Source organism: Pezoporus wallicus, unplaced genomic scaffold, assembly GCF_028554395.1.
Source record: "Pezoporus wallicus isolate ANWC-B61680 ecotype Strahan unplaced genomic scaffold, APGP_CSIRO_Pwel_v1 contig_6966, whole genome shotgun sequence".
Taxonomy (NCBI): domain Eukaryota; kingdom Metazoa; phylum Chordata; class Aves; order Psittaciformes; family Psittacidae; genus Pezoporus; species Pezoporus wallicus.
The window spans coordinates 4,475,918-4,503,840 of NW_026639746.1; the positions used below are offsets into that span (position 1 = coordinate 4,475,918).

General features: G+C 40.3%; 1 protein-coding gene across 1 annotated transcript in view; it reads left to right on the forward strand.

Annotated features, from left to right (window-relative positions):
* The window catches only part of LOC130602660 (V-type proton ATPase subunit S1-like), a 55,576-nt gene that overhangs the window by 23,815 nt on the left and 3,838 nt on the right, over nucleotides 1–27,923 (forward strand). Inside the window, exons 7-9 of the mRNA XM_057415762.1 lie at nucleotides 14,494–14,735; nucleotides 15,351–15,404; nucleotides 27,508–27,745. Coding sequence (XP_057271745.1) covers nucleotides 14,494–14,735; nucleotides 15,351–15,404; nucleotides 27,508–27,745 — 534 coding nt within the window. The remainder of the gene's footprint in view (nucleotides 1–14,493; nucleotides 14,736–15,350; nucleotides 15,405–27,507; nucleotides 27,746–27,923) is intronic.

Here is a 27,923-nt window from a genome sequence, read left to right on the forward strand (position 1 = left end):
AGTCCATGCCATATTTTTACAAGTTTGCTTCTGAAACTTCTGCAAGACAGCTTTATAGTTGTTATCTCTTCCCACTTATATTGAATGCTGAGGAGCCACATATTGCCAAAAGGAGATCTATGGCCACTTCCCAAATGATAATCTTTTTGCTGACTACACTTTGTACAGATGTATTGTGAAGTGCTATTTAAACCTTCATTACTGCCTCCACACCTTCAGACAGCTTCAGCTACTGTGGGCTTTTGACTGCTTCATTCGACAAGCTGTCTGCTCTGGCTGGCATTTAAGTGTGTTGAATCTTTGATCCCACTCAGAGCCAGGCAATGTGAGTTATAGTAGCTTTATTCAGCCATAAGTACCATGGACATCTACAGCACAAGTGGTTTCATTTGACCCTTAAAAAGTGTCTCTTGAAGGTATCTCAAAGGTGCTATTTATATGAAACCCAGCTGAAAAGATTATGAAAAGTTTCTATTTTCTTTTACAAGTGCTGGTGGTTGAATTTTCCTAGTTTTTGCCTTCTGCATTTTGCAGTGCTGCATCTTCCACTGAGATCCAGCTCCTCTCTTGTCGACTATTCAGTTCACCTCTCTGAGGAGACTAAACTCTGCAGCATCCACCCCGTTAACTTCCAGCTTCTGATTAATGAAGGCTTCTGATTAATGGAATGCTTTTAACCATTTAATATACTCAAACATTATATGATTGGAACTTTCCCCATGAACAGCGTGCTAGAAAAAATGCTTAGAATGCCATTTGCAGGAGCTGGGGTTGTAAGGTTAATATCCTCATGCATTCTAGAATATAGGAATTTCTTTATCCATTTATTCTTGTATTTTTTACATTTCAAGGAGTAATTACAGTTTGACTTAGTATAATAAAGCATCAGTGCTTCAACCTAAAAGAAGAAACCAAAGGAGTTTCTCATCCTTTGCCTCTCCCTACTTAAAGAATTCCATTATAATAAAAAAAAAAACCACCAAACTTTAAGTTGTAGATGAAAAATATGCACTTAGGTGGGTTTTTTACCAAAAAAAAAAAAAGACAATCTTCTTAATAGAAAAGGACTGCTTAAGGCAGTCTAGAGTAAGAAAAATGAACAAACATTTAGACAAATTAGTTTGGAAATTGAATGCTAAGGATGTGAGAAATGCTTGTTAGCAATTGTGTATGATTCATTCTGTGTATTCGTGGGAAATTGAGGGAAATAAGTGCAAATTAGTGTTTTACCTTTAACTCCAGACTTTTCACTAGGGCATTAAGATTCACTTTAAACATTTCTGCAATTTTAGCTTTCATTTTATTTTTATATTTATTGATATATATATAAGCTTATTGACTTCACTATGAAATGAAGGGCAGCATGGAAGTGAACTCTTATTCTTACCTGATCAGAACATTTTTTTTTATTTTCAGATGCTAACTCACTTTTTAAGGCATAATGAAGCCTATGCAGGTGTTCCATATACACCAAATTCAAAAGTTCTATTTATTTTGCATTTGAAACTAAGGAACAGGAAACCTGGGGTGGGAGAGGGATGGTGGAGAACACAGGTGAGGATGTGTTCTGTCTTAGGAAGAAAAGCAGAAATTGATAAAATGCAGGTATAAAAATGGCAATGAAAACTCTTAAAAATACAGTCATATATAAGCAGAGGTCATAAATATAATTCAGAACACAATTAAGGTATAGGGCTAAAATAGCATAGAATAAATGAATGTGTAACTGAAGCATACTGATATGGCATGTTGGTAGGCATGCTGAAAACTTTCTGGAAGGAAAATTCCAAGGTAAAAGATTGATCAGGGTGACAGAACAGATCTAAAGAGGACTGCTGTTGTATTTTAAAGAAAATTTGCATTCAAGGAGACAAAGGTGAGTATTCTGGGAATTCTAGAGTCCTATTCTTTGAAGGCTGAGCCTGAATATAGCATCCAAGTAATAAGACTTTAACCTAATAGAAATGATCCATGTATCTGTGATTTGGTGAACTGCCTGATAGGCTCCGCTAATTATGTTGACAGACAGTGTCTGTAGATGGAATGCAAACTGTTTAAACACAACGTATTAAAAGCTCAAACTATATGTCAGAAAGCATTTTTGAAAGACAGCTTCTTTCCCCTCACCCTCCTCCCCACATGGAAACATCCCAAACTGTGGCATAATTAAACAACAGAGTGAAAGAGGTGAGGCTATTAAAAGTAATAAAGCCACGCTTCAAAAAACAAAGTCCTGTGTGCGTACAGAAAATTAAAAAGAATAGAAATTCTTGCAATTCTAGTGCAAAATCATATGGCAGACTTAATGATATTAAAAAGAATAATTTTCAAAAGATATAAAAACTATTAATAAAACCACATTAGACAAGAATTGTTTCAGAGATGTCGTGGTTTAAACCCGAGCCAGACAGCTTGTTCACTCACTCCCAGTGAGTGGTGCAGGGCTGAGAGCAATCGAGCCCCTGCCCCCCCGGGGCTCTCCCCTTCCCCACTCCCAGAGGAATGGGGAGGAGGATCGAAAGAGTACAACTCCCACGGGTTGAGACAAGAACAGTCCGGCAACCAATGTACAACACAAATCACCACCGCTACCACCAATGACAACAATGATAAGAGAAAATAACAAGGGAAGAGAATACGATACCACCGGCCAAGAAACGAGTCCCACCCGAAAGCCCGTGTCCTTCCGGATAACTCCCAGTTACCCCCCACCCCAGGCATGACATGCTGTGGTATGGAATACCTCTTTGGCTAGCCTGGGTCAGGTGTCCTGTCTCTGCTTCCTCCCGGCTTCCCCTCCTCCCTGGCAGAGCATGAGCCTCACAAAGTCCTTGGTCAGGGTAAGCATCACTTAGCAACAACTGAAAACATCGGTATCACCAGCACTGTTCCCAGGCTGGAAGTCAAAACACAGCACTGCACCAGCTACCAAGAAGGAGAAACATGACTGCTACTGCTGAACTCAGGACAAGAGAGCATTTGATCTAACAAAACAGAGGAAGTCAGAAAAATGAATGACAAAACAAAGTCAAATGAGTTTGTGTTGATCATCTCAATGGTGGAATGTAGAGAAGTTCTCAGTTTAAAGACTTTTACAGAAATCATCAAGCCTCAAAAACATTTGCTGCTCCTGTAGTGGTAGTAGAAGAGATTTCAGAATAAATCAATAAAATGAATAGTATCGTATCACCAGGGTCAAATAATCTTCACCAAAGTTTTAACAAAAATAAGAAACTGCCAAACTATTAATTGTCATGTTTTCTAATGTGCAATTTACTTATAAATTATTGTTTATATAATATATATCTATATATATAAATTACAAATTATTTCAGTCTTAATCCCAGAGGAGCAGGAAGTGTCAAGCGTGACATGGAGTTTGAAAAGAGGATCCATTTCTCTGGAGAAATACAACCAGGAATCCTGCCTTCTGTACTTAAAAGAATGGTTGAAACTAAGGTAGTAAATATGTGGATATATGAAGTAAATATAATATGATTTGGTGTTCTCTGAGACATTTAAAATATGTAGGTAAAAGATCATGTTGCTGCAGTAAAAAAGGTAAAAAAATGAAATAATTGTAGCACAAAAAAAAAAAAATAAAGGTAGGAAATAAAGATAAAAAATAAAGGATTGATGTTTGCAGTGGGCAGTAATTACCAGTGGGATTCCATGAGGACTGATGGTGATGCCTGTGCTGTTCAACAGAGATGTTGTTAGTATGAAAAGGGGGCTGAAATCCAAAGGTGCCAAAGTTTCCTGATGTACTGACAAGTTGGAGAAACTACTCACAGCACTGCCTTACTGGGTGATAAAATGACAAATGAAATCCAGTGTGAAGGAAAGTAACACACATAAAGAAAACCTTAAATATGCATATTACACTGTGATGAGTGGCTGCTATTTCTCAGAAGAGGGATTACGGTGTGAATGTGGGTAGATCTCTTGGAACATCCCGACAGTCAGCAGTGGGATGAATTTCAAGCATGGTGTTACCAAACATATTGGAAAGGAAAAGGGCAAAGCAGCAAGCATCAATTAGTTCACTATGCCCTTCATCAGTGTATGTCTGCCAGTGGGCTAGCATGTGCGATTCTGACCACCCATTTCCAAAGAGATACAGTAGAGCTAGGAGATAAAATATTTTAGTTAGAAAATGTGACATTTCAAGAGGCAAATACTAAATAAAAGCACCAATTACATAGATGGACTAAACAGGAAATAATTACAGATAATTATACTGCCTCTGTCCAGTAATCATGATTACCTCCACTCACAGGTCAGGGTGCAGGAATGCAGGAGCACCAAATTCCTTTACAGACACAAAATAAACTATTTTAAGGTGATGAAAGTACATAGATTTCAGCGATGTGGTGAACTGATGAAGAAAGATAGGAAGGAAGAGTTAAAATAAGGTCCTATTATTTGTGTTCATTTGAATGCAGCCTTCAGCTCTGAAGGATTCTAACCCAAATATTACAGAAATCATAGAGGGTATCCCGGGACAAGTATTATTTGTTTTTACCCTTTTCTTATTTTTAGCTGCCACTTACTATCAGTAACACTGGCAGTGAGCTAGGTGGACCTTTGGTCTCACAATTTAGCTGGTCTTGTGTCTTGGCAGTGGAGGGTTGGGATATTGACACAGCATTTCTCTGGGACAGGAATGTGAAAGGTAATATGTAACTTATTTAACTAAAGGCTATGAGCCAGAAAAGGCAGCCAACAGACTAAACAAAGCTCTGCTAAAGAAAGCTTGTGGACTTTCCTCATCATGCTCGCCTATGGGTTGTTGTAGAATTACCACTTTTGAAAATGAAAATAATTGCCACATCAAACAAACATCTGCTGCATGTAAATCATTGTTCTGCTGGCAACCAGGAAGTCCACAGCAAAAAGTGGCTGTGTCAGCTGGAAATCGGGTAGGCAGCATCCTAAGCATGATGCAGTTTTTCCTGCTTTCAGTGCAGTGAAACAGGTTAGATTCTCAAGATCGTATCCGTGTGATTAAGGATATGCAAGTCATGTCAGGGAACTCTGAATCTCTTCTCCATTCATCGGTACTGGTGAACACAGGGACTTGTATCTTCAGCACCTTCTCCAGACACCAAAGCCCATGGGCATGAATTTTTTCAGAGGCAGATATGCATTCCCGGTTTGGGAAAGTTAAGGGTTAGAAATGGGGAATGATCCCATCCACCCAGAGGATCTCAGTGTCTCTCCTCCCCGCATGTTCCCAGGGCTGAAGAGCCAGCAGCTTGGTGCTGTGCAGCTAGGTAGCTCCTACATGGTGTCAGAGCAGCTTTGCCCTAAACATCTACCTGCAGTATTTCTTGTGTTTCTTCCCTTTGTAGGAAATTAAATGAATAAATCTGGTAAAAGAGCCAGCTGGTGCAACCACAGGGATGCCCTGTGTGCTGGCAAAAGCATTTATATCCTGCACCATTACATTTCTATTGCAGCCTCTGTTGTCTGTGCTAAAGAGGTAGCTGTTAGAGAACAAACGCACATTTTGCCAAAACATGGCATAAAAGTTTGCCAGTAATTGGTAAAATGCAGATCCCTGACCCTGGGAAGTGTTTGTGATCTGGTGGCAGAATAAAAAAACCCTAAATTTTAGTGCATCCCATCTGTAACACAGTTAAAACTAGTGAGAAGAAACCTGGATTATTTCAGTTTAGTTTCAACTGGATATCATATTTTATCTTTCTTTTCACTTTTGATAAGAATTCATTCACTTCATGTAGTGCCACAGAATGTTTCAATTTTAAAAATTCAGTGTTTTCTGGTAGGAAGACATTTGACAGTTCTAGATCTGTGATATTTCACACTTAGTGGGTATGTTTTTCTCTGCTTTATAACTCTTACCCTGCCTGTTATCCCTGAAGTATTAGACTCTGTTCAAAGCCATCAGCTAATGATTTTCTGCCATTTGAAACTGAAAGGAGGGGCCATCATTATTTACACACAGCCGTTGTGCATATGCAGCCATTAAACTCATAAGCATAGCATGCATGTCTCTAAAATTAGGGTAGAAGATGACAATATTTTTTTCAAATTTTATTTATTTATTTATTTATTTATTACTTCACAAGCATATTTTTTCAAGCACATTTATGAGTTTAACAGAGAAATAAATATATCCTTGCTTTAGCAATGGATAATTCTATTGAAATGATCTAAAAGTTGCTTTTACTAAATCCTACAGGCTTTTACATAAAAATGTGAACCTGAAATTGCATGCAAGCCTCTATTCACAGTTTGAACATTAGAGCTTTAGCAGACAAAGCTAAGTACTAGTCCAGGGTGTTAATAAAATGTTGTCAGACTGTTACTGCAGTGTTTGTCTGTTGAAATGCTGATCTTATTTCTTTCTGAGGACTATATTACCCCATCCCTTGTAGCTGACAGCTTTAAATTGGATCAGATCTGAGTCACCTAATATATTTCTTTTTAGAAATCTGTCTAATTAAAACATTGACTGATTACAGGAACATTTGCTGCTAACATCTGAGGAAATAGCCCTGTACAGTCAGACCCCTGTGCAGTCACCTGTGTTAGCAGCAGTCACACTACAGCAAACCCAGAGGCAATGGGACTCGCCAGTGGACCCCTGGACTGTTGGGGATGCTGTAAGAGAGGAGGCAAATTTGCTAGGAGTGAAGTTGAAAAGTCTTTGTTTCTTCTGGGAGCCAACCTATTATCATAGCACTGGGGTTCTACCGTATCACACTGTGGCCTTTCCAGCTCACTCCAACCTCACATGGGAATCTCTGTTGTTGGGTTGCTGTGTGACATATGTCCTTAGTGTCACTGGTAGGCAAAAAACAAATAAAAATGTCAAGATACTCATAATTTTCCTGACAGAACGCCATGGAGCTCTTATTTAATTTGTTAATGGAAGCATTGTTGTAAAAGCTGTGCTTAAAGTGGTTCTTGACACCAAATTGCATATGACATGGCATATATTGTTCTTGTTCTGTCCTTTTTTATTTTACTAAAACCTCAATGTTTACAATTTTATTGAAATACTGCAGCTGTTCTTCTGTGATGGGATTTCTGTTTCAGCACAAGTGATTGAGTGACTTCACGGATATTTAATGAATCAGAAAAAATACCATTCTACATTTTAGTGCAGTACAGTATGAAAGCTAAACCCCAAGCAGTCTAACAGCTAGATATCTCTGCCCCTGGGGCTTTCAGCCAAATCACTTGCAAAATCCTCAAACAGAATAAGGAGGGTTTCTTGCCTTATGCTGAGCAGAACTATTGCAAGGTGGGTATTGGATCCCACTTTGCCTCCTCACTGTTGAGAACTCCTTCCTCCTCTTCAGTACATGACCTCCCTAACAATATTCTTTGCTACTGCTCATGGCTTTTCTCAGGATATGAACTGCCAGCAGGAGCAACTGCTTGGGGTTGAATCAAATCCCCAGCTAGGCTTGCTATTACCTTTCACTGAAGCTTAGCTATGGGGTAGGAACAGCAATAGGCATCAAGCTGCTAAAGCAATCCCACAGGAGTGCTGGAAGGAAGTTGGTATTTGTTTTCTAATACCCCTCACCTTATAAAGTTCAGTCTTCCAAAGTTTCAAAGCATCATGACAGGGATCAGGAACTCCCAGCCTATGAGGTGGCAGTTACACCTAACTGCTGGCAAAGGTTGCATGCTTTGGTCTCATTTTGTTTTAGCTGATGGGCTACAGCCTGGTAGGAGATGAAGGAAATTTTAAAACTGAGACTGATGACATTGACTGAGATGTGCTAACTGAAAGGGTCAACTAGGCTTTGGTGGGAGTATGTCTATTTTGAGACAAACTTGGAAGAGGAAATAGGGTTTATCAAGGCATGGTGATCTCCTTTTAAAAAACATGGATGTTATTTCTAAGATTAGCTTTTTTTAAGCTTTGTGATGTGGGTGTCATTTATACATATACCTTCTAGCATATGTACACTACTATCAGAAAAATTAAGTCAAGACTGAGTGCAAGAAAGCAGAATAGAACTTAAGAACCTTTTTATTGATTTCCTATGGTGGAAAAAAAATCAACAAAACAAACCAAACCAACTTTGTTTAAACTTCCCTGTCAAAGAGATCTAATTTGCTAGAATTATTGACCTTTGCCTTTTGATTCAGCAAAACTAGAAAGACAGAGCCAGGATCCCTTCACAAGTTCCTGCAGTGCAAGTTCTTGTTTCCTCTGTTTCCTCCAAAGGAGTTGTCAGACACAGATGGAGATGCCGAAAGCAAAGAATGGTGGTGTCACCTTGATCACAGTATTTTTACAGGGGGAATCTGACCATCTGAAAAACACACTTGTATTTAGACTGTAATTTATTACAGACAGACTTGAGGACATGTAAGAATGATGTGCAACTTCTTCAAGTTAAAAATCTATTTTTTGAAGTATCAGTAAAAATTTGAAGTGCAGTGTGTCCTACGATCGCCCTGTCCACACCTCTTTCTTCAAGTTAGGAAAGAAAAGGTGGAGAGGCTCCATTTTGCAGATCAGTCTTCTAAAGTGCAAAAGGATCAAAATATTAAGTGGAGAGAAGGAGACTTTTATGGATCTTCAGATTTTTTATTTCCCTGTGAGTAGCCAACATCTGGAACAAACAGTGCTGTCAACTCTCCCGGCACTGTGAGTAACACATTTTAGCCCCTGTCTGCAATTTTCAGTTAGGTAACTTGCCAGACCTTGATCTAACCTCAGTCCAACCCTTACCACACATCCGTGTCCTCTTATTGCAGCAGAGGCTCCTCATCCTTTTTCAAATCTCCCATGGCACTTGGATTCCACATATGGACATAAGAAAGTGAGGAAAACAACCCGTTGGAGTGGGTATTCCCCTTAGCAGTCTAAAAATGATGTAAAATCTGTAGCTTCTTTTATCTTTATGTCAGAATTGCTCAAACCAGTGAAATTTAAGGTGGAGAATTAAGTGTAGCAGCTCCTTCCACTGCTACTCCAGCTTATACATATTCTGTTTTATTTTATAAAACCAAGATCTTTTTATAGGCCAAATCCTGCTCTTCCTTAAGCTAGCTGAAAAAGTTGGTATAAAAATCTGTTAATATCTACACGTGGAACATTCAGTCAGTAGGGAAATGAATGAGATCTGTGAGAAATTCTCCACTTCTATCTCCACTCGACTCTTTCTGTATATATATATGTGTGAATGCACATAAGTATGTGAGCAATACAGGTATCCAAGTCCATACTTATGCCAAGTATTGTCACAGTTCAATTATCCATGGATTTTGAATTATTTTATCTTTATTTTAAAGAATTTTTCTCTCTTTGGTTATAACCTAGATCAAATTTTCTATTTTGTATTTCGCTGAAGACAAGCACATTATGTACCTGCTTGCTTTTTCTGCATAGATTGGGGATTCTGTTCATTTTAAAGTTTCTACATAAGAAAAAAATTATTAGTGTTGACAGAAAATGTCTGAGTAAAATTGTAAGGGCTTGGCTCTCACAATCTAAGATCTTACTGCAGCTTCTACATAAGTACAGAAATGGATTTTTCTAAATGAGGTTTATAAATTTCCCTGAATCTACTCAATGCACATTTTTTGTCAGCTTTGTTTCCCTTGAAAGCTTTAATGTAGGTTTACATTGAAGCTTGCATTGAAGAGATTTTATATGAAAAGAAAGAACAATTTCAGAAATTAAATTGTGGTTCTGAAAACACCTGCAAGTGCAATTACTTGGGATGTGTGCAGTCTTTAGATGTGTATTTTTTATTGTATTATATGCAAGTTATAAAATTTCAGGTGATTTAGTATAACCGAAATTTCAAATTTAAAAAGCTACCCAGAAGTTGTGATAACGTACCACTTTGAATGAGACAGGTGAATGAGAAATAATGGTGTATTCACATGAGCTTCTGATAATCCCTGATAAACTAGACATTTCCATTGGAAATATTTGGGGAATTCTGATACAGCTGGGTCACAAATATTCCACCCTACAAACTTTCCTAGTGGAAAATGTAGTTCAAACATCCTCTGGGTTCAGCTGAAGCAGAGCAGAAATTTTGTCTGTCAGTTTTAATTATAAGGAATGAAAGTCAAAATTAGCTGGAGGTAGGTAAGATCCTTTGCAACAGAGCACAAAAAGTGTAGTTGCTGCATCAAAGCTTGCATTTGAAGTTGCTCAAAATGCTGTGTTGCTCCAAATCATTGTATTTTTCAGTACTATGCCTAATTTCATATCTTTGTAGGTGATAGACAGGATCTCGTGGTTCACATTTTGTACTGATATGTTAATTCGAACAATAGGACTTGGAAAAAGCAGTAGGTAAAATATGAGTAGTTCACTTTGTAGGAATCCACACCCTAACAAGACAACTTCTTTTTGAAATCCAAGAATTTGAGGAAACCTTCCCCATCCTGCGTCCTACTCAGGTAATTCCAAGGTCTAGACCTGTAAATTATTTAGAACAGAATAGATAATTTAGAATAGAATAGATAATTGTGGTTGGAATTGACCTCTGGAGATCATCTAGTCCAACTTCCCTGTTCCAGCAGGGCCTTCTAAAAAAGTTGCCCAGTACCCTGTCCAGCTGGATTTTGAACATCTCTGAGAATGGAGACTCCATAACTTCTTGGGCAACCTGTGCCCAAGCTTGCCCAAGCAACCTGTACCTGAAGCTCGGTCTGCTTCACAATACAGAAAGTGTTTCCTGATGTTCAGACAGAATGTCCTGTATTTCAGTTTGTGCCCATTGTCTCGGGCCCTCTCACCTGGCCCCACTGAAAAAAACCTGGCTCCATCTTCTTCACAATTTCCCTTCTGGTAATTGTACACATTCATAAGACCCAAGCTATCAAGCCCAAAATCTTGTTCAGATTGCAGTTGTCTTTGGGGTGCTGTGGTGCGGTTGCAGTGCCTGGTTTCCTCTCCTAGGGTGTTAGTTACACCTCATGATTCAGGCCATCGTAAGTGATCCAAAAGGATTCTTTGACCTTCCCTTTCACGAAGTATTTTAAGCTTTTGTCTACATCTGCATGCCCTATGTTTTCAGGCTCTTTTCTGCATTTATTATTGCTATTAAGCAATATCTTTATTTTTTTTAATAGAAGCTGAGATTTTTATGCAGTTTAGTGATACCAATGGCTGGTTTAATTGTGTTGTGACTAAATTTAGAAAAATTACCTTTTGCCATCTAAATAGCATGTATACTGAGAATGCAGTGCTGCAGTGCACAGTACAGTATGGAGGCAGGGACTAGGCTAAGGTGCAACCTAAAAAGAGAAAGGAAGTGGACCCTTCTTCCTCCTCACCTCTCTTGTTGAAAGTACAGAAAGACCTTCCCCTTCCCTTAGCTGCTACGGTAACTCCACAGAGAGGATGCGGTCATAGATCCATACTATTAGAATTGAAAAGGAACAAGCACCACCAAGACTGTTTTCTTATCCTTTATGTGCACACCTAAACATTGCAATAAAAATGCCAAGACTGAAAAAGAAGGCATAACCATATGTTGAACTGATTCCCAAAAATCCTACTTTGAAACTAGTATGAAACGTAACCTGTTTCTATGGTTCATTTCCATTCATCATTTCAGCCAATGAAAATCTTATTTTCCCCGTATTTTGTATTTTTCTCATATGTGTTTGCCACCATTTGATTTGAATATAAGCCATTTGAATATAAGATATTGCAAATATATAAGATGGCCCCAAATCTTTTTTCTTGTCTCTAGCCATTCTGTTTTGGAAAAGCCAACAAAACCCTGGCAGCAACAACAAAACGAATAATTTTGGATGTAAGGTCTGTTTACTTTGGAAAAGATCAGCATTTTGGTGCATCAGAATATTGCCAGATCAGCTTTCTCCTTTCCAACAGAGATGATCCTGACTTAGGAGTTTTGCAACACAGATCAAAGGGAAGAATTTTGTCCAGGCTGCTTTTACTGCAGGTTCTGTTGGTAATTACAGTTCTGGTCTAGGACACTGTAAATGGCACACTTTCTTTTCTATGCCTTATTTAATCAGGTCTTGTGATTGTTCATTGCATATCCGAGATCAAAAAATGTCATTGATAAATCTGGAGGAGCAAGACAGTGACTCCAACATCCCATGGTTCAGATTAGGTAAAGGCAAAGTGGGCACTAAACAACGGAATAAAATATTGTTTCATGATTGACAACACTGCAACTGTGGATTTTTCCTAAACAATCTAATATGATTTACAATAACTCAATGTAAATATAATCCATTTCTCAAAGAAACATCTTGTCATTTACAGTTTAGCATGAAATATATGGCATGGAGAGAATGATTTTAATTCAGTAAGCTCATGCTTGTGCAGCAACAAAAGAGTAAGAAAATGTGCTTAAGACATAGAGTCAGGGATGTACTGGAGAGCTCTCAGCTTCCCACTGCAGGTCAATGGGAAGGAGCAACTGCTGTCTTCAGGTCTCCAGTGGGTCCCACACTGGGATGTGTCACACATCCTCCTTCCAGCCTCAAGACTAAATTTTCGTGAATCTCTGATTGTGAATGTGCTGAATTACCTCACCCACAGGTATCTTAGAGAAACACATCTCCAGGCTGAGGGATGAATACACAGGCTGGTAAGAGTTTGGGGGACATTCCTCCAGAGCTGATGCTTTCAGGCTCCTGTTTAGTGTAGTGGTCCTGCCTGCCTATAGCTGAGCAAGTGAAGACTCACAGGGCTGCACAGTCCACGACTGCCTGTATTTTCAACTACAAATATGACCAAAATAAAGCCCACTTTCAGAAATGCTTTCATTAAGCTGCATTGTCTTCCTTCTTCAGCATAGGTAGATTTATTAAAACAGGTTTAATCATGGGAAACTAGACACCTCTTCTTCACAAGCAAACACTCTTTTGGTTCATATGCTTTTTTAGAGACTGAAGGGAATCTTTATGTGAGAGCCTCATCACAAAGTACTGGCAGCAGAGTAAGAGAAATAAAGCTGTAGTTTCATGGTTATATTTTAATAGCTTTCTTTTTATTTTGAAATACTTAAACCTAATCCCCCAAGTTAGCCCAATCACAGTCTCCAATGCTGCATTGTTTTCAGCTATTAGCAGGTGGATTTTAAAGCCCTCTTTAGATGATACATGAGGCCCACATAGTGAAGTCAATTGTTAGACAGGATATAATTTAGACTTCAGCTCTTCCTCTCAGTTTGAAATAAAATGATTATATTTCAGGAGAGCCTAAGGGGAGATTAAAAGTTTTATATCAAAAGTTGAATATTTTCTTTTGTTGTACACTCTTCTCTTAAAGAAAATGGTATTCATTTAAAATAATGCATGTTCTGATGCACTTGAAAAGGCACTACTCTGAATTAAAAAGAAATTCATAAAGTATGCATGTATGGGAGAGGGAGATTGCAATCTTCATTTGAGTGTTTAGTCAAAGGTTTTTAACTCAGTCCATTATGCTTTGTTCATAGGATGAGATGCATTGTATATAACAGATGGCCTGAGAGCAGCAGTTACAGTGACAATATCTTCTGGGGCTTCTCTCCACAGGCAGGTTATAAAGTGATATTAGATGCTTTGTTTCAGACTGGAAAATGGTCCTTGCCTGTATTTAAACCTGTTAAAAGGGGTTACAGGCTATTACTCCACATAATTATAGTTCTGGTAACCCCTGTGATGCCTCTCATTTATTGTATCCCGAAGTTATGCAAGGGTAGAGGCCACTTGTAGAATACAAAGTTATAAAGCTGAAATGGGTCTTAAAAATAAATGGAATATCCCAGATATGAACAGTAAGAAGTGAAGAACAAGATATGAACAGGATTAAGTTATCATCTGAAAAGGTCAGATAGCTTTTACAGTTGATATCAATAGGGCTGTTTTACCAACGATGCCCTGTGCACATTTGTAAAAAAGCATTACCTATTAAAGGGAATTCCTGGAAACCCCCTAAAAGAAAACGTGTATATGCAGTGAAGTCCCGTAGGAGTTCATCACACCAGCCAAATGAGCATTGATCTATTTTCAGAAGACATCAGAAGAGCCTAAATATAACACTGGTAGTTAAGCTGTTGCTTTCATGCCTGTTAAAGAGTACAAAACCTCTTATTGTTTCTAAGGGAAAATGGTCATTGAACTGGCAAGTTGAAGTTTTCTTGTGATTTTATCGCAGGAAAAAAGTTAATTTCTTTCATTACATTCTTCTGAGAAAAAAAAATCTTTAACCTGTTAGCACTAATGCATACTGCTGTCTTAATTCAGCATTAACAGCATGGGTTTACATTAATTTGCTTAATATCAGTAGTGCTTGTTTTCACATTATGGACACCTGACCATGGGTACCTAGGTTATCACCACTTTGTTAGCCTCCATATTGCCAATTAAGTAGACAGGCAATAATAAATATTGGCGTTGCTTTAGAATTTAAGAAGGGTGGGTGGTCATGGAGCAGAATGGTGAAAGTGTGTGCTCATTTGAGATTATCTCTTACAAAGGAGATGAATTGTTAATGTGCTGTCATTTCAGATTTCTAGAAGAACTGCAGTAGTGGGGGAATTAAGACGACAATTAATGGCCACTGAGGAAGAAGACAGTTTATCATATTCTCCCCTGAATGTGACCACTGGAAATGATATATGCATCCTTTTTTATGCTAGTAATTTCAGCCTCAAAACCAGCAGTTCAGATTTTATAGATTTGACAAATGCAACATTTGTAGCACGTACTGTGGATACTTCTTCCTCTGAGTGCTCAGACAGCAATACAACGTGAGTAGCACAAGAAATTTTGTATCATAATACATGTGATTCTGAAAATTAATCAGAAATGATGCATGTCGATACTAATTTTAATTTTCTTCTTCCAAAGCATCCAAATTAAAAAAAAACCAACCCAACCAAACCAAAACTAAATTAGATATTCTTAGAGGAAAAAATATGGAGTCAAGACCACTAAAATTGTTCAGATGCAGTCCCTTATTTTCACAATTTTTTCTCTCTTACAGTCCTTAATTCTTTGTTGGTTTATATTGGTCCAAACATGTTTCCCTGTGCCCGATCTCACAGTCACAGAAACCTCCACTGGCATTAGTGAGACCATAATTTCATTGTAAAATTCCCTTGAAGGGAAGTATTGCCAGTTAGTGGGTAGTAATTCAGCTGGAAGTACATTAATGAAACATGATCTCTGTTTTCCTTTACTTTGAAGCACCTGCTCCTAGGTGAAAAAAAAAACCTTTAGAATTATTCTTCTGTGTACTGAACCTTTGCTATATGACTTTTGTAATTGCCTGTTGATTTAGAATATTCCCTCTGCTTGAAATGTCACAATGATCTAATTAAAGCTGACTACTGTAACATTAAAAATCTGTTTCTTATACTTAGACTGTCATTAAAATATACAAGGCCAGTGAATAGAATCAGCAGCCTAGAGATAAGGTAAGTTATGATTTATTCTTAAATAGACCTTTGTGATGTGCAAAGCCTGTTTGTAAATTAGAAGCAAAACAAGAAAAGAAGTGAAAATTGCTTTGAAATTACAATTTCCTTTCTGTTCTGAAGAGTTACTATGCAGGAGAACAATAACACAATCTTTATAGACAGATTATATTAATATGCTCAGGTGAAGGTCTGAAAAAGTGGTGTAGGCAAACATACTTTAAGGTACTGGTATATGCATCATCCTGTTTTGCTAATAGGATGAGATAAAATCCTGTTTCAGGGAAATCTAACTGTGATTTGTAAACAGTTCTAGGGGCTGAAGTCTGCTTGCATGGCCAGAGTATTTAGTCTGAATAGGGATTACCAGTGTACTTTGTCAGAGCTAGTCTGTGGCTAAGAAGGGGTGCAAAACCTCATAATTTTCCTGCCTCAGGGATGGTGACAAGACCATGTTTCTCCTAACATCAGAAGAGGGAAGAAGAGTTAGGGAATGGGAAGACTTGGGATAAAAAGATGAGTCAGCCATTAAGTTAGCAGTGAACCTAGCAAGTGCACCAATAAACCATACCCCTGAGTGTCACATCTACACATCTTTTAGATACCTCCAGGGATGGTGACTCAACCACTTCCCTGGGCAGCCTGTTCTAATGCTTGACAACCCTTTCTGTGAAGAAATTCTTCTTAATATCTAATCCAAACCTCTCCTGGAGCAACTTGAGGCTATTTCCTCTTGTCCTATTGCTTGTTAGGTGAGAGAAGAGTCCAACACCCAGCCTGCTACAACCTCACTTCAGGCAGTTGTAGAGAGCAATAAGGTCTCCTCTGAGCCTCCTTTTCTCCAGACTAAACAACCCTATTTCCCTCAGTTGCTCCTCACAGGACTTGTGCTGTAGGACCTTCACCAGCTTTTTGCCATTCTTTAGACATGCTCCAGCACCTCAATGTCTTTCTTGCTTTCAGGCCCCCAACATAAGAAGGACATGGACCTGTTGGACCAAGTCCAGAGGAGGCCATGAAGATTTTCAGAGGGTTGGAGCACCTCTCCTATGAAGAAAGGCTAAGAGAGTTGGGCTTGTTCAGCCTGGAGGAGAGAAGGCTCTGGGGAGACCTTAGAGCAGCTCCAGTGCCTGAAGGGGGCCTACAAGAAATCTGGAGAGGGGCTTTTTACAAGGGCATATAGAGATAGGACAAGGGGGAGTGGCTTTAAACAGAGAGTAGATTTAGGTTAGGCACTAGGAAAACAGTATTCACTATGAGGGTGGTGAGATACTGGAACAGGTTGCCCAGAGAAGCTGTGGCTGCCCCATCCCTGGAAGTGTTCAAAGACAGGTTGGATGTGGCTTTGAGCAGCCTGGTCTAGTGGAAGGGGATTTAGAACTTGATTATTCTTAGGGTCTCTTCCAGCTCTGACCATTGTATAATTCTATGATTCTTGTAGTGTGGTGCCCAAAACTGAACTCAGTGTTTGAGGTTCAGCCTCACTGGTGCTGGGTACAGGGGGATAATCCCTTCCCTAGTCCTGCTGGCCACACTAACTCTGGTACAAGCCACGATGCTGTTGGCCTTCTTGGCCACAGGCTGGCTCATGTTCAGCCACTGTTGACCAACACCTCTAGGTCCTTTTCTGCTAGAGATTTCCAACCACTCTTCTCCAAGCCTGAGCATTGCATGGGGTTACTGGGACCAAAGTGCAGGACCCAGCACTGAGCCTTGCTGAACATCATAACATTGGCCCCAGCCCATCGATCCAGCCTGTCCAGATCCCTCTGCAGAGCCTTCAGCAGATTGATACACCCGCCCAGTTTGGTGTTGTCTGCAAATATACTGAGGGTGCGCTCAACCCTTTGTCCAGATCATTGGTAAAGATATTTAACAGAACTGGCCCAAATATGCCACTTGTGACTGGTCACCAACTGGATTTTATCTCCATTCACCACCACTCTTTGAGAACTTGAAGCTGTTGCTCTCACTTGTGGATTCTAGGGATTGGGAAAATATCTGCTACTGTTTGAGAGTTACCATATAGCTGCTGGTCCACAATCCTCAGTTCTTTGCTCAGCAGCAGGAACAGCAGTTAAAATTATTTTCTTAAGCTCTGGCAAAAATAATGTGGCATGCTCTTGTCATGTAGCTACATCTGCTAATTACTTAAATTTATTTGGGAAGAATTTGGGCCAGAAAACTTGCATTGAAGTAAATTTACGCATGTAAGAGGATGAACTAGATGTTTGCTTGGGCAGCAGAAAGACAAATGACTTTTGCCATCTAAAAATACTTTTGCCATCTTGAAAAAGAGAAATCAAAATCCAAGGAAACCAAAGAGAGGAATATTAAAGTAATAATGTAGGAGGTAATCAAACTTGAACAACATTTTAATGGGAGAGTGAAAGAGGCATGTGACATCAAGCTGGTAAGCATGAAGGAATAGATACCATTACTTAAACTGAGATTGAAGAACATTCTAGATTTAGGTAAAAGGACCCCTGGAAGGACTTGGGTTGAATAGGATTGGTGATGAGTTTGACACTGTAATTAGAGTTCATATAGACACTTTCAGTCATCATCAGAGACCATGATCTGTGTCAAAACCCAAACTTGCTTTGTTATTTAACATCTCCCCTCCACACCAAGCATCTAGAAATTTGTGAAAGAACATAATATACAGACAAGATTGCTGTTAGTATAGTATTTTTACCTTCTTTTGACTGATGTATTTAGCTGTGTCTTTAGTGATGGAGTCAAGCATTATTTTGTTTCAGTACTGTAAATTATCAAAGGGCATGCATTTCCCTGAACACCATGGGGAATTAAGGAAAAATTTTCCTTGGATTCTATTAAAAAAATACTATTCTCCAACCAAAACTCTCCCCAAATTGGGTCTTTGCTTTTACTCCAAGGCACAAAATACCGTTTTCTCTGGTGCTGCCCTGGTGTTTCTGTCTACTATCTGCCTCACTCTTGTACAGACAGACCCACCAAAACAGTGCCTGGGATTCTTGTTCTGCATCTTTACTCATACTAGTGCAGGTCTTAGCTGCTCTCCTGTAATCTGATTGCTTTCTACATTTGTCCTGAATGTGACCATCGTTAGCATAGTACCATGCTTTCCAGTAAAATTTCAGTTCCAAGAAAAAATCTCAATCAAAAAGCGCTTGAAAGTCCTGTGGAGCATGACACTGTGCTGCAAAACTAACAACGGAGTTAACGGATAGGTCTTAGAGGAGTTGTTTTATTTAAAGTAGTCAACAGGTCTTGCTTAACTATGCAACATGAAACCGCAGCCTTAGGATGCTCATACAGAAGCAAAATACTTTGGCAGTTGAAACATTTATCTTAGATTTTGATTGCTCCAGCAGGCATAATAAGATCAAATGTGATGTTAGTGCAGTGCCTGTGTATGGACTTAATGAGGGTTATTCAGACTTATGTTTAGTAGTTCGTATTCTAAAATCTTACCATTTTAATTAATTATTGGAAGAAAACTTTAATGTGGTCATGAATCTGAGGTGCATCTGAAGAGAAGAAATTTGAAGCAACTCTGCAGGCACACTGCCTGTAAATTGAAAGAGAATATCAGTACAAAAGGTGAATGGTTCATGTTTTTTCCTATTCTGGAATGGGTTTTTTTACATCCTTTGAGCTTATTGTAGTAAAGGCAGAAATACTTACAAAGTTTCTCTTGACTTGTGTCTACTTGAATACATTATAATTAAATACCAAAATGCATAAACAGCCCTTTGAAGCTGGGATAAGAAACTCAGGCTCCACAATAGGTGAGACTTGAAAAGAGTGTAGATGAAGTTTTGATCACTCTCATGACCAGCAAGTAATTAAGGAAGCATAGTCTGGCTGTGTTTTGCAGGAGAATTTGATTTACTCTGTTGGGTTAGGTGTGATCTAGTTTTTAATAGGCCTTCAGGGCACTTAGACGCAAAAATACCTAAACTGATTATCTTTATGTATGAAACAGGTGCTTAGCAATAAAAAAATGGAAAAGGAAGAAGGTGGGGAGTGGCTTCCAGCAAAGTTGGGCACTTACTGTGCATTGCCCTGCTTGTGGGAGGTGTTTGCTTCTGTATCGCTTTTTTTTCCCCCTCTTTTCTTCACTTACTAAGCTGTCTTTATCTTGACCTGTGAGTTTTGTCATTTTTTGCTCTTTCTATTCTCCCTCCCTCCCTTGTTGCGATAGGGACTGAGAAAGCAGCTACATGGATGCTTGGCTGCTGGCTAGCATCAACCCATAACACCTCAGAAGCCCTTATGAAGAAAACTTGCAGCTAAAGACACACCTTGTTATTTGTGCTGTTTTCTGTTGGATTATCTCTTGACTTAAGAGACAACCACATCATTTTAGGCCTCTGTTAACTACCATAATACAATATTGCATGGTGTATCATGCAAATTGTAAGATATACTCAACAGAAACAGAACAAAACAGTGATCTTTTCAAGATTCAGGAACACTTTATTCACCTTGTTTATCTCAGCATGTCTATTGTCAAGAGCTTCTAAAATGCACAGAGATACATTGCAGCCTCTGTTTTCCCTTTCTGTTTCACTTTTTTATTACATTTCTTGTTCAAGATGACTCCTTGGTAAGATTACAGTTTGCCTCAATAAACAGGACACAGGCAGGGCAAAGATGTGGGAAGGAGCAGATCTTAGATTCCTGCCTGCCTTTTTTTCCCTTAAAAGGCCATTTACTGAGATGGAGGAGAGCATCCCTTGAAGACAGAAAATTACACCAGAGAGGACCAAGCTTTAATAGCTTGTTGTGGTTTAAGCCCAGCTGGCAATCCAGAATCACACAGCCACTCGCTCACTCCCCCCGCCTTCCTCAGTTGAGGGCTGCCTTCCACCTCCGATGCTTTCCCACAATACGGCAGGACCCATCAGTAAACAAGGCATACTGCTTTTCACTTTCTGACAGTTTATTATATGGTGGGGCCTCTTCAGCACGCACCACCTCCTCCTCTGGTGACATTCCAAAATCTTTGCCCTCTGGCCAGTCCATGGTGAATGCCTGGATGACTGGGATTTCCTATTCGAGCTTGTTGTGTGATTAGTGCAGCCCATTTACTTCATGTACAATTGGCTGCATGATGTGTAGAGAAGACCCTGCCTCTGAACATCCAGCCCAGCACAGGCAACTGGGGTGCCAGGAGGAGCTGTGCTTCAGTGCCAATCACTTCCGAAGCAGCTCGAACCCCTTCATAGGCTGCCAGTATCTCTTTCTCAGTTGGGGTATAGCTGGGCTCAGATCCTTTGCATCCCCGACTCCAAAAGCCAAGGGGTCGACCTCGAGTCTCCCCTGGAGCTTTCTGCCAGAGGCTCCAGGTAGAACCGTTCTCCCTAGCTGCAGTGTACAGTACATTTTTTACATCTGGCCCGGTCCGGACAGGTCCAAGAGCTACTGCATGAACTATCTCGCGTTTAATTTGCTCAAAGGCTTGTTGTTGCTTTGCCACCAGATCCGGAGACATTTTTTTGAAGGTGCTGGATGGTGTTGAACAGGGCTCTGTAAGCATAGGCCAAGCCCCAACACGTTGTCATGATTTGTCTGTCTCTGGTATGGCCAGGATGACCACACACCTCATTTAAGTGTTTTACTAATTTTTCTGGATTTTGCACTTGTTCAGTGGTGAAGTTCCAAAGCACTGGAAGGGCCACTGGCCTAGATACTTGTCCATATTATCCCACACACCCTGCCACTCATGGCTGTCCAGCCTTGGGGAAAATCTCTTGGTCCTCCTATATTGTCGTCTAATCCTGGACAAGACCCAAACCTGACTCTGCTTAACTTTTGAGATCAGACGTAACGGTCGTGGTTAAAACACACTCTGTATGCGTGCCAACATGCTGATCCCCATCACAATCAACAGGCAGGACTCAAGGGTATACAAAGGCCATTCAAAACCTTCAGAACTTTCAAATGATTCTGTAAATGGTTGGGGGTGGGGGGGGTGGGGGGGGCAGACGACACTACTGGGAGCATGAGGGAATGTCTTCTTCATAGACTGACCACCCAAGGAGGGAAAAAGAGACGTCTAATTGCTAAATACTTCCATTATATACCTCCCAAAGTATAGAGGTGATGACCACACTGGGAACGCAAGTCAGGTCAGTTTCATAATCAATGAGTCTATTGTATTACAAGTCATTGCCATAAACTACAGCGAAACAAGAACCTTAGCCCAAGCCTCTGAGCCGATAAACAGTAAAACAGAAAATACTGGCTGTAGGTAAGGTGCGACATGCTGAAACTGTGAGATCAAGAGCAGCAACTTTGAGAGCAAATAAATCAGCATTGTAACAAGTGACTATTAATCCGAAACAATGAATGCTCATCACAAATATGATTAGACACACTCTGGTCAGATCTGTTGTTATCTCAACACTTCGTGCCCCATGTTGGGCACCAAAAAGAACTGTCATGGTTTAAGCCCAGCCTGTAACTCAAAACCATGCAGCCGCTCTCTCACTCCCCCCCTTCCTCCCCCCGCTCCTGGAGGGATGGGGAGGAGAATCAAAAGAATGTAACTCCCATGGGTTGAGATGAGAACACTGCAGTAACTAAGGTATAACACAAATCACTACTGCTACCACCAATAATAATAATGATAAGGGAAATAACAAGGGAAGAGAATAAAACTGCTCACCACCCGCTGACTGATACCCAGCCCAACCCGAGCAGTGATCTAACCCTTCTGGGTATCTGCCCCCAGTTTACATACTGGGCATGACGTGCTGTGGTGTGGAATACCTCTTTGGTCAGTTTGGGTCAGGTGTCCTGTCTCTGCTTCCTCCCTGCTTCCCTTCCTCCCTGGCAGAGCATGAGACTCATAAAGTCCTTGGTCAGACTAAACATTACTGAGCAGCTACTAAAAACATTGGTGTTACTTACGCTGTTCCCAGGCTGAAAGTCAAAAACACAGTGCTGCACCAGCTACTAAGAAGGAGAAAAAATGGCTGCTGCTGCTGAACCCAGGACATAGCTCAATTTATTAATCAATAAAAGAGGCTCTAAATTCCAGAGCATGAGCTGGATCTGGAGCCTGCCTTTACCTCCATGTCATGGTTTAACCCCAGGTGGCAACGAAGTATCATGCAGCTGCTCCCTCACTCCCCCTGCCCCTGTGGTGAGATGGAGGGGAGAATGAGAAAGTGGCAAAACCGGTGGGTTGAGATAAGAACAGTCTAGTAATTGAAATAAAATAATAACAATATAACAACAATAATAATAATTAGTAGTAGCAACAAAAAGGATCTGGAGAGAGAGAGGAATAAAACCTGAGGGGAAAAAAGAATGTTGCACAGTACGGCTGCTAACCACTCACTGACTAATGCCCAGCCTGACCTGAGCAGTAATTGGTCCCTTCTGTGTGACTCTCCCCCAGTTTATATACTGGGAATGACATGCTGTGGTGTGGAATACCCCTTTGGCTGGTTTGGGTCAGGTGTCCTGTCTCTGCTCTCTCCTGGCTTCTTGTGCTCCTCCTCACTTGGCAGAGCAGAAGAGACTGAAAAGTCCTTGATATTTACCCTGAAAGAGTAAGTGCTACTTAGCAACAATTCAAACATTGGTGTGTTACCAACATTATTCTCACACTAAATCAAAACCGAAGCACTGTACCAGCTACTAGGATGAAAATTAACTCTATCCCAGCTGAAACAAGGACACACCACTAGTCTTCCACTTTGTGCTAGTCATATCCCACCTCTTACTAGCAGCGTCAATAGCTGCTTCCTCTCATGCAAAGAGCTGCCATCTCCTTCTCCCTCTCTCTAGCAAGAGCATCAGCCCCATTCATCCTTCTGCACTTGCCACTGAGAGGTGAGCTGTTAGGGTGTAGTTGTGCAGTGGTTCTGGTTGTGCTAGTTTTAGAGAAGTGAGCTGCTGCCACAGCAGGGAGCAGTGGGCAGTAGTTTTTGCTGGAAGAGGCATGTCAGTTCTCTCAGCAGCTGATGACATCCAGATGTTCAAGCACCTGTCTGTCATCTTCTCTGGGAAAAAGTGTCAAAGTAAATGGAAGTGCAGAGCATTAGTATTTACCCCACTTATACTGATAAGTACTTGACTGTTGCTTATAGCATGTACAGAATAGAACTGATTCAAAAACATGTTTTAAAGTCTTTTACCCAATGGTGGTGTTTCTCTTTGAATCTTTGACACAGTAGTAATTCCTGCTAGTTTTTTTTCTTGAAATATTTCTCTTTGTAATGAATAGGTGCATGAGATGGTGATCTGTACCAGGTGGTGGGAGTTAGAGTTCATATGGCTACCTGGCACAAAAGGAGTCAGGACTGATGTTTAATACGAATACAGCATTTCCCATAAAAGCCAAGGCATTTTCAATTCTGAAGATAAAATCTTTGTTAACTCTATTCCCTTGTCATTCATTTGCTATTTTGTGCTCATTCTATTTGCTGTCTACTCATCTGAGAAAATATTAAACTAAATTAAGTAATTCTATTGCTTTTTGTTGTTTGAATGGCTTTGTTATTGTTTACTGAATTATAGTTGTACCGGATAAGCATGTGCTTGTTGGAGGCTGTTCACTCTCAGTTGTTTGGAAAAATGCTAAGGATAAAAGCCTGTGTTATTAAGTTAAGCATTCTCAGCTAGTTCACTAATTAGAATGATAATCCTCATAAAACTGCAAGTAACCTAAAATTTTAGTCTCTGTTGCAATATGAAGAGAAAGTGTTCTCCACATATGGATTTCATCAGGTCCAGTGCACAAGTCCATGGGACCTGATAAAATCCATCCACGGGTCCTGAAGGAGCTGGCAAATGAGGTTGCTAAACCACTGGCCATCATATTTGAAAAATCCTGGCAGTCGGGTGAAGTTCCCAATTACTGGAAAAAGGGAAATATAACCCCCATTTTCAAGAGGGGGAAACGGATGACAAAGGGAACTACAGACCAGTCAGTCTCACCTCTGTGCTTGGCAAAATCTTGGAGCAGATTCTCCTGGAAGGCATGCTAAGGCACATGAAAATCAACAAGGTGCTTGGTGACAGCCAGCACGGCTTCACTAAGGGGAAATCCTGCCTGACCAATTTGGTGGCCTTCTATGATGGGACTACAGAACTGATGGACAGGGGTAGAGCAGTTGATGTCATCTACCTGGACTTGCGCAAAGCGTTCAACACAGTCCCACACAACATCCTTGTCTCTAAATTGGAGAGACATCAATTTGATGGATGGACCACTTGGTGGATAAAGAACCGGCTGGATGGCCGCACACAAAGAGTTGTGGTCAATGGCTCAATATCCAGCTGGAGACCAGTAATGAGTGGTGTCCCTCATGGATCGGTGTTGGGACCGGTCTTATTCAACCTCTTTGTCGCTGACATGGACAGTGGGATTGAGTGTGCCCTCAGCAAGTTTGCCGATGACACCAAGCTGTGTGCTTTGGTTGATACGCCGGAGGGAAGGAATGCCATCCAGAGGGACCATGACACGCTTGTGAGGTGGGCTGATGCCAACCTCATGAAGTTTAACCATGCCAAGTGCAAGGTCCTCCACCTGGGTCGGAGCAATCCCAGGCACAGCTACAGGTTGGGCAGAGAAGAGATTCAGAGCAGCCCTGTGGAGAAGGACTTGGGAGTGTTGGTCGATGAGAAAATGAACATGAGTCGGCTTCATTGTGCTCTCACAGCCCAGAAAGCCAACCGTATCCTGGGCTGCATCAAAAGGATCGCGACCAGCAGGTCGAAGGAGGTGATCCTGCCCTTCTACTCTGCTCTTGTGAGACCTCACCTGGAGTATTGTGTGCAGTTCTGGTGTCCTCAAGATAAAAAGGACATGGAACTGTTGGAACAAGTCCAGAGGAGGGCCTCGAGGATGATCAGGGGACTGGAGCACCTCCCGTATGAAGACAGGCTGAGGAAGTTGGGGCTGTTCAGCCTGGAGAAGAGAAGGCTGCGTGGAGACCTCATAGCAGCCTTCCAGTATCTGAAGGGGGCCTATAGGGATGCTGGAGAGGGACTCGTCATTAGGGACTGCAGTGACAGGACAAGGGGTAATGGGTTAAAACTTAAACAGGGGAAGTTTAGATTGGATATAAGGAAGAAGTTCTTTCCTGTGAGAGTGGTGAGGCACTGGAATGGGTTTCCCAGGGAAGTTGTGAATGCTTCATCCCTGGTGGTGTTCAAAGCCAGTTTGGACAGAGCCTTGTGTGGCATGGTTTAGTGTGAGGTGTCCCTGCCCATGGCAGGGGGGCTGGAACTAGATGATCTTAAGGTCCTTTCCAACCCTAAGTATTCTATGATTCTGAGGCGGTCACTTTGGATTGTACTCACATACATAACCCTATAAAACTTGTTTGTTCATATGGTAAGTCTCTGAAAAATTTCCTCGTTTGCCACTTATCTGCTCAGCAAAAGTACAGAGCACACCCAGCATCTGTGGTTGGCACGAACATTTAAGTCAACTTTTCTGTGTTTATAACTGGCCTTCAGCTACTGCCTGTGGCACTGTACTGGGACATGATGGAAATTCTGTTCAGATTGGGCTCTATATCAGATGCCTTTCTTCAAGGAATTAACATCTAAGTTAATGCATGTTTTAATTTTGTAGCTTTTTCAGTATAGCAATAGAATATTTTCCATAAATATTTGTGAATGTGTGTTAGATGAAATGGAAATGTTTTTTCCATTTTCACTGATGCTGAATATTTCACTTCCAGCTGAATGTTGCATGGAAAGAGCTGTTTAGGCTTAAAGTGCAAGAAATGCAATAAAGCAAAACATCCTTTTCTCACCTGAATGACACATTGAGTTCTAGGATTCCTTTAAGCATTTTGAAGCCCTTGAGGATTCGAAAGTTCTATGAATCAAAAGCTCCTATGGTGCATTGTGTTGAATTTAGACTCTGTGTTGTGCTACTGAAAGCAACTGATTTTAACAAGTAAGCAATATTCTACAACAGAGAATATTCTCTATACATATGTACCCACCAGACCAGAAAATATTCTATATTGTGCTATATTTATAGATGACTGCTTATTTTTCAAACTTGTCATAATTTCATCTAGGTATTATCCCAGATTTTAAAATCCACATACAGTGGGTTTTGCATTGTGCAGAAGCAGAATAATTCATTTTGTAGCGAGCCTCTTTTATTGCTAAAAGCTTCCTTTTCTAAATTATTTGCGGTTATCAATAAGCAAAACTAAAAAACCTTCCACAATACATTCATAGACCAAGTAAGGTTAAAGTATTAATCAGCATACAATAAGGAGGAAACTTTATCCTATCCTTATGAGATAACTTGAATACTTAAAAGTAACTGGGTAAAAAGTGGTAAAGACCAGGGTATAGTCCTGATCTGCAAAGGACTGGGATATATTTCTGGATGTTCTCAATTATTTCTGTTTCAGAACAATTATTTGGGAGGTATTCAGACTGCAATGGTAGTAACATATGTATAAAGCCCATGATTATAAACTACTGGAAACAGCTGTGATACCACACATAGACAGACCTTTTCACAATGAGAAAATAGTTATTTGTGCCTTACCCACTATGAGCTGGGAGACTAGAACTGATGACCCCTCCCTACCCTCCAGTGAGAGAAAACTGTCTTCCCCTGCAAATTCAGACATTTGCGAAGGAAATTGCCATTTAGGCATCTGAGCCAAGGAAGAATTGCAATGATAAATCAGACTGGTTATCATGCCTGCACCTAACATAAAAGCAATTTTCAGAAAACCTCATAAAATGTTTATTGAGAGCCACTGCAGGCTGACTGACAGTCTCTCAGGTTCTGCTCCAGTGATTATAAACTGTTGGTAACTGCTGAAATACTGCACTAGCAAAGGCCCTTGAATGAAATTGCATTTGTTTCTTGCCTGCCACAGCTATGGAAAGCTATACTTTTGAGATGAAACTGTAAGTAGTAAAAGCATATTCACAGAATCTCTTCATTTATGAGCAATCCTAATGACATGGGAGGCCAAGCTAAGATACCAACTGTGATGTCTGCAGCTAGCAACAGTGAAATTTTATCTACCACCAGTACTTCATCAAATGAATACTGACTTTTTCCTTCTGTCATTTTGACTTCTTTTTTCCCCTTCTGTTTTCTTTGTAGGTTTTTAATGACCAACAAGTTCTACGAAGGCTCAGCTAGAAACTGGTCCACTTTAGATTCAGTTGAGATTGTAGAAGATGGAGAAGAGTTCGCTAAATTTAATGTTTCTGTCATCTCTGCTCCTGCAGAGTATTCATCTCATTGTCAGCTGGTGGGAACAAGCAATCTTTATCCTGCAAGGCTTATTCCATCCAACAATGAGGCAAAAAACTGGGATGTTTTCATTTCCAGGTTGCAAGTGAGTACACATTGCCATTTCAGAGATGATTTCAAGAACTATTACTTGCTATTGTAGGTGCTGAACAGCACACATTCATAATGCCTTTACTTTCATTTCAGCTTGAGGGAAAATGTAAAAGAGAATTTGTTCCCCCTAGGTGATCCATTCAATAAAGGGGTAAAAAGTATGCCAGTTG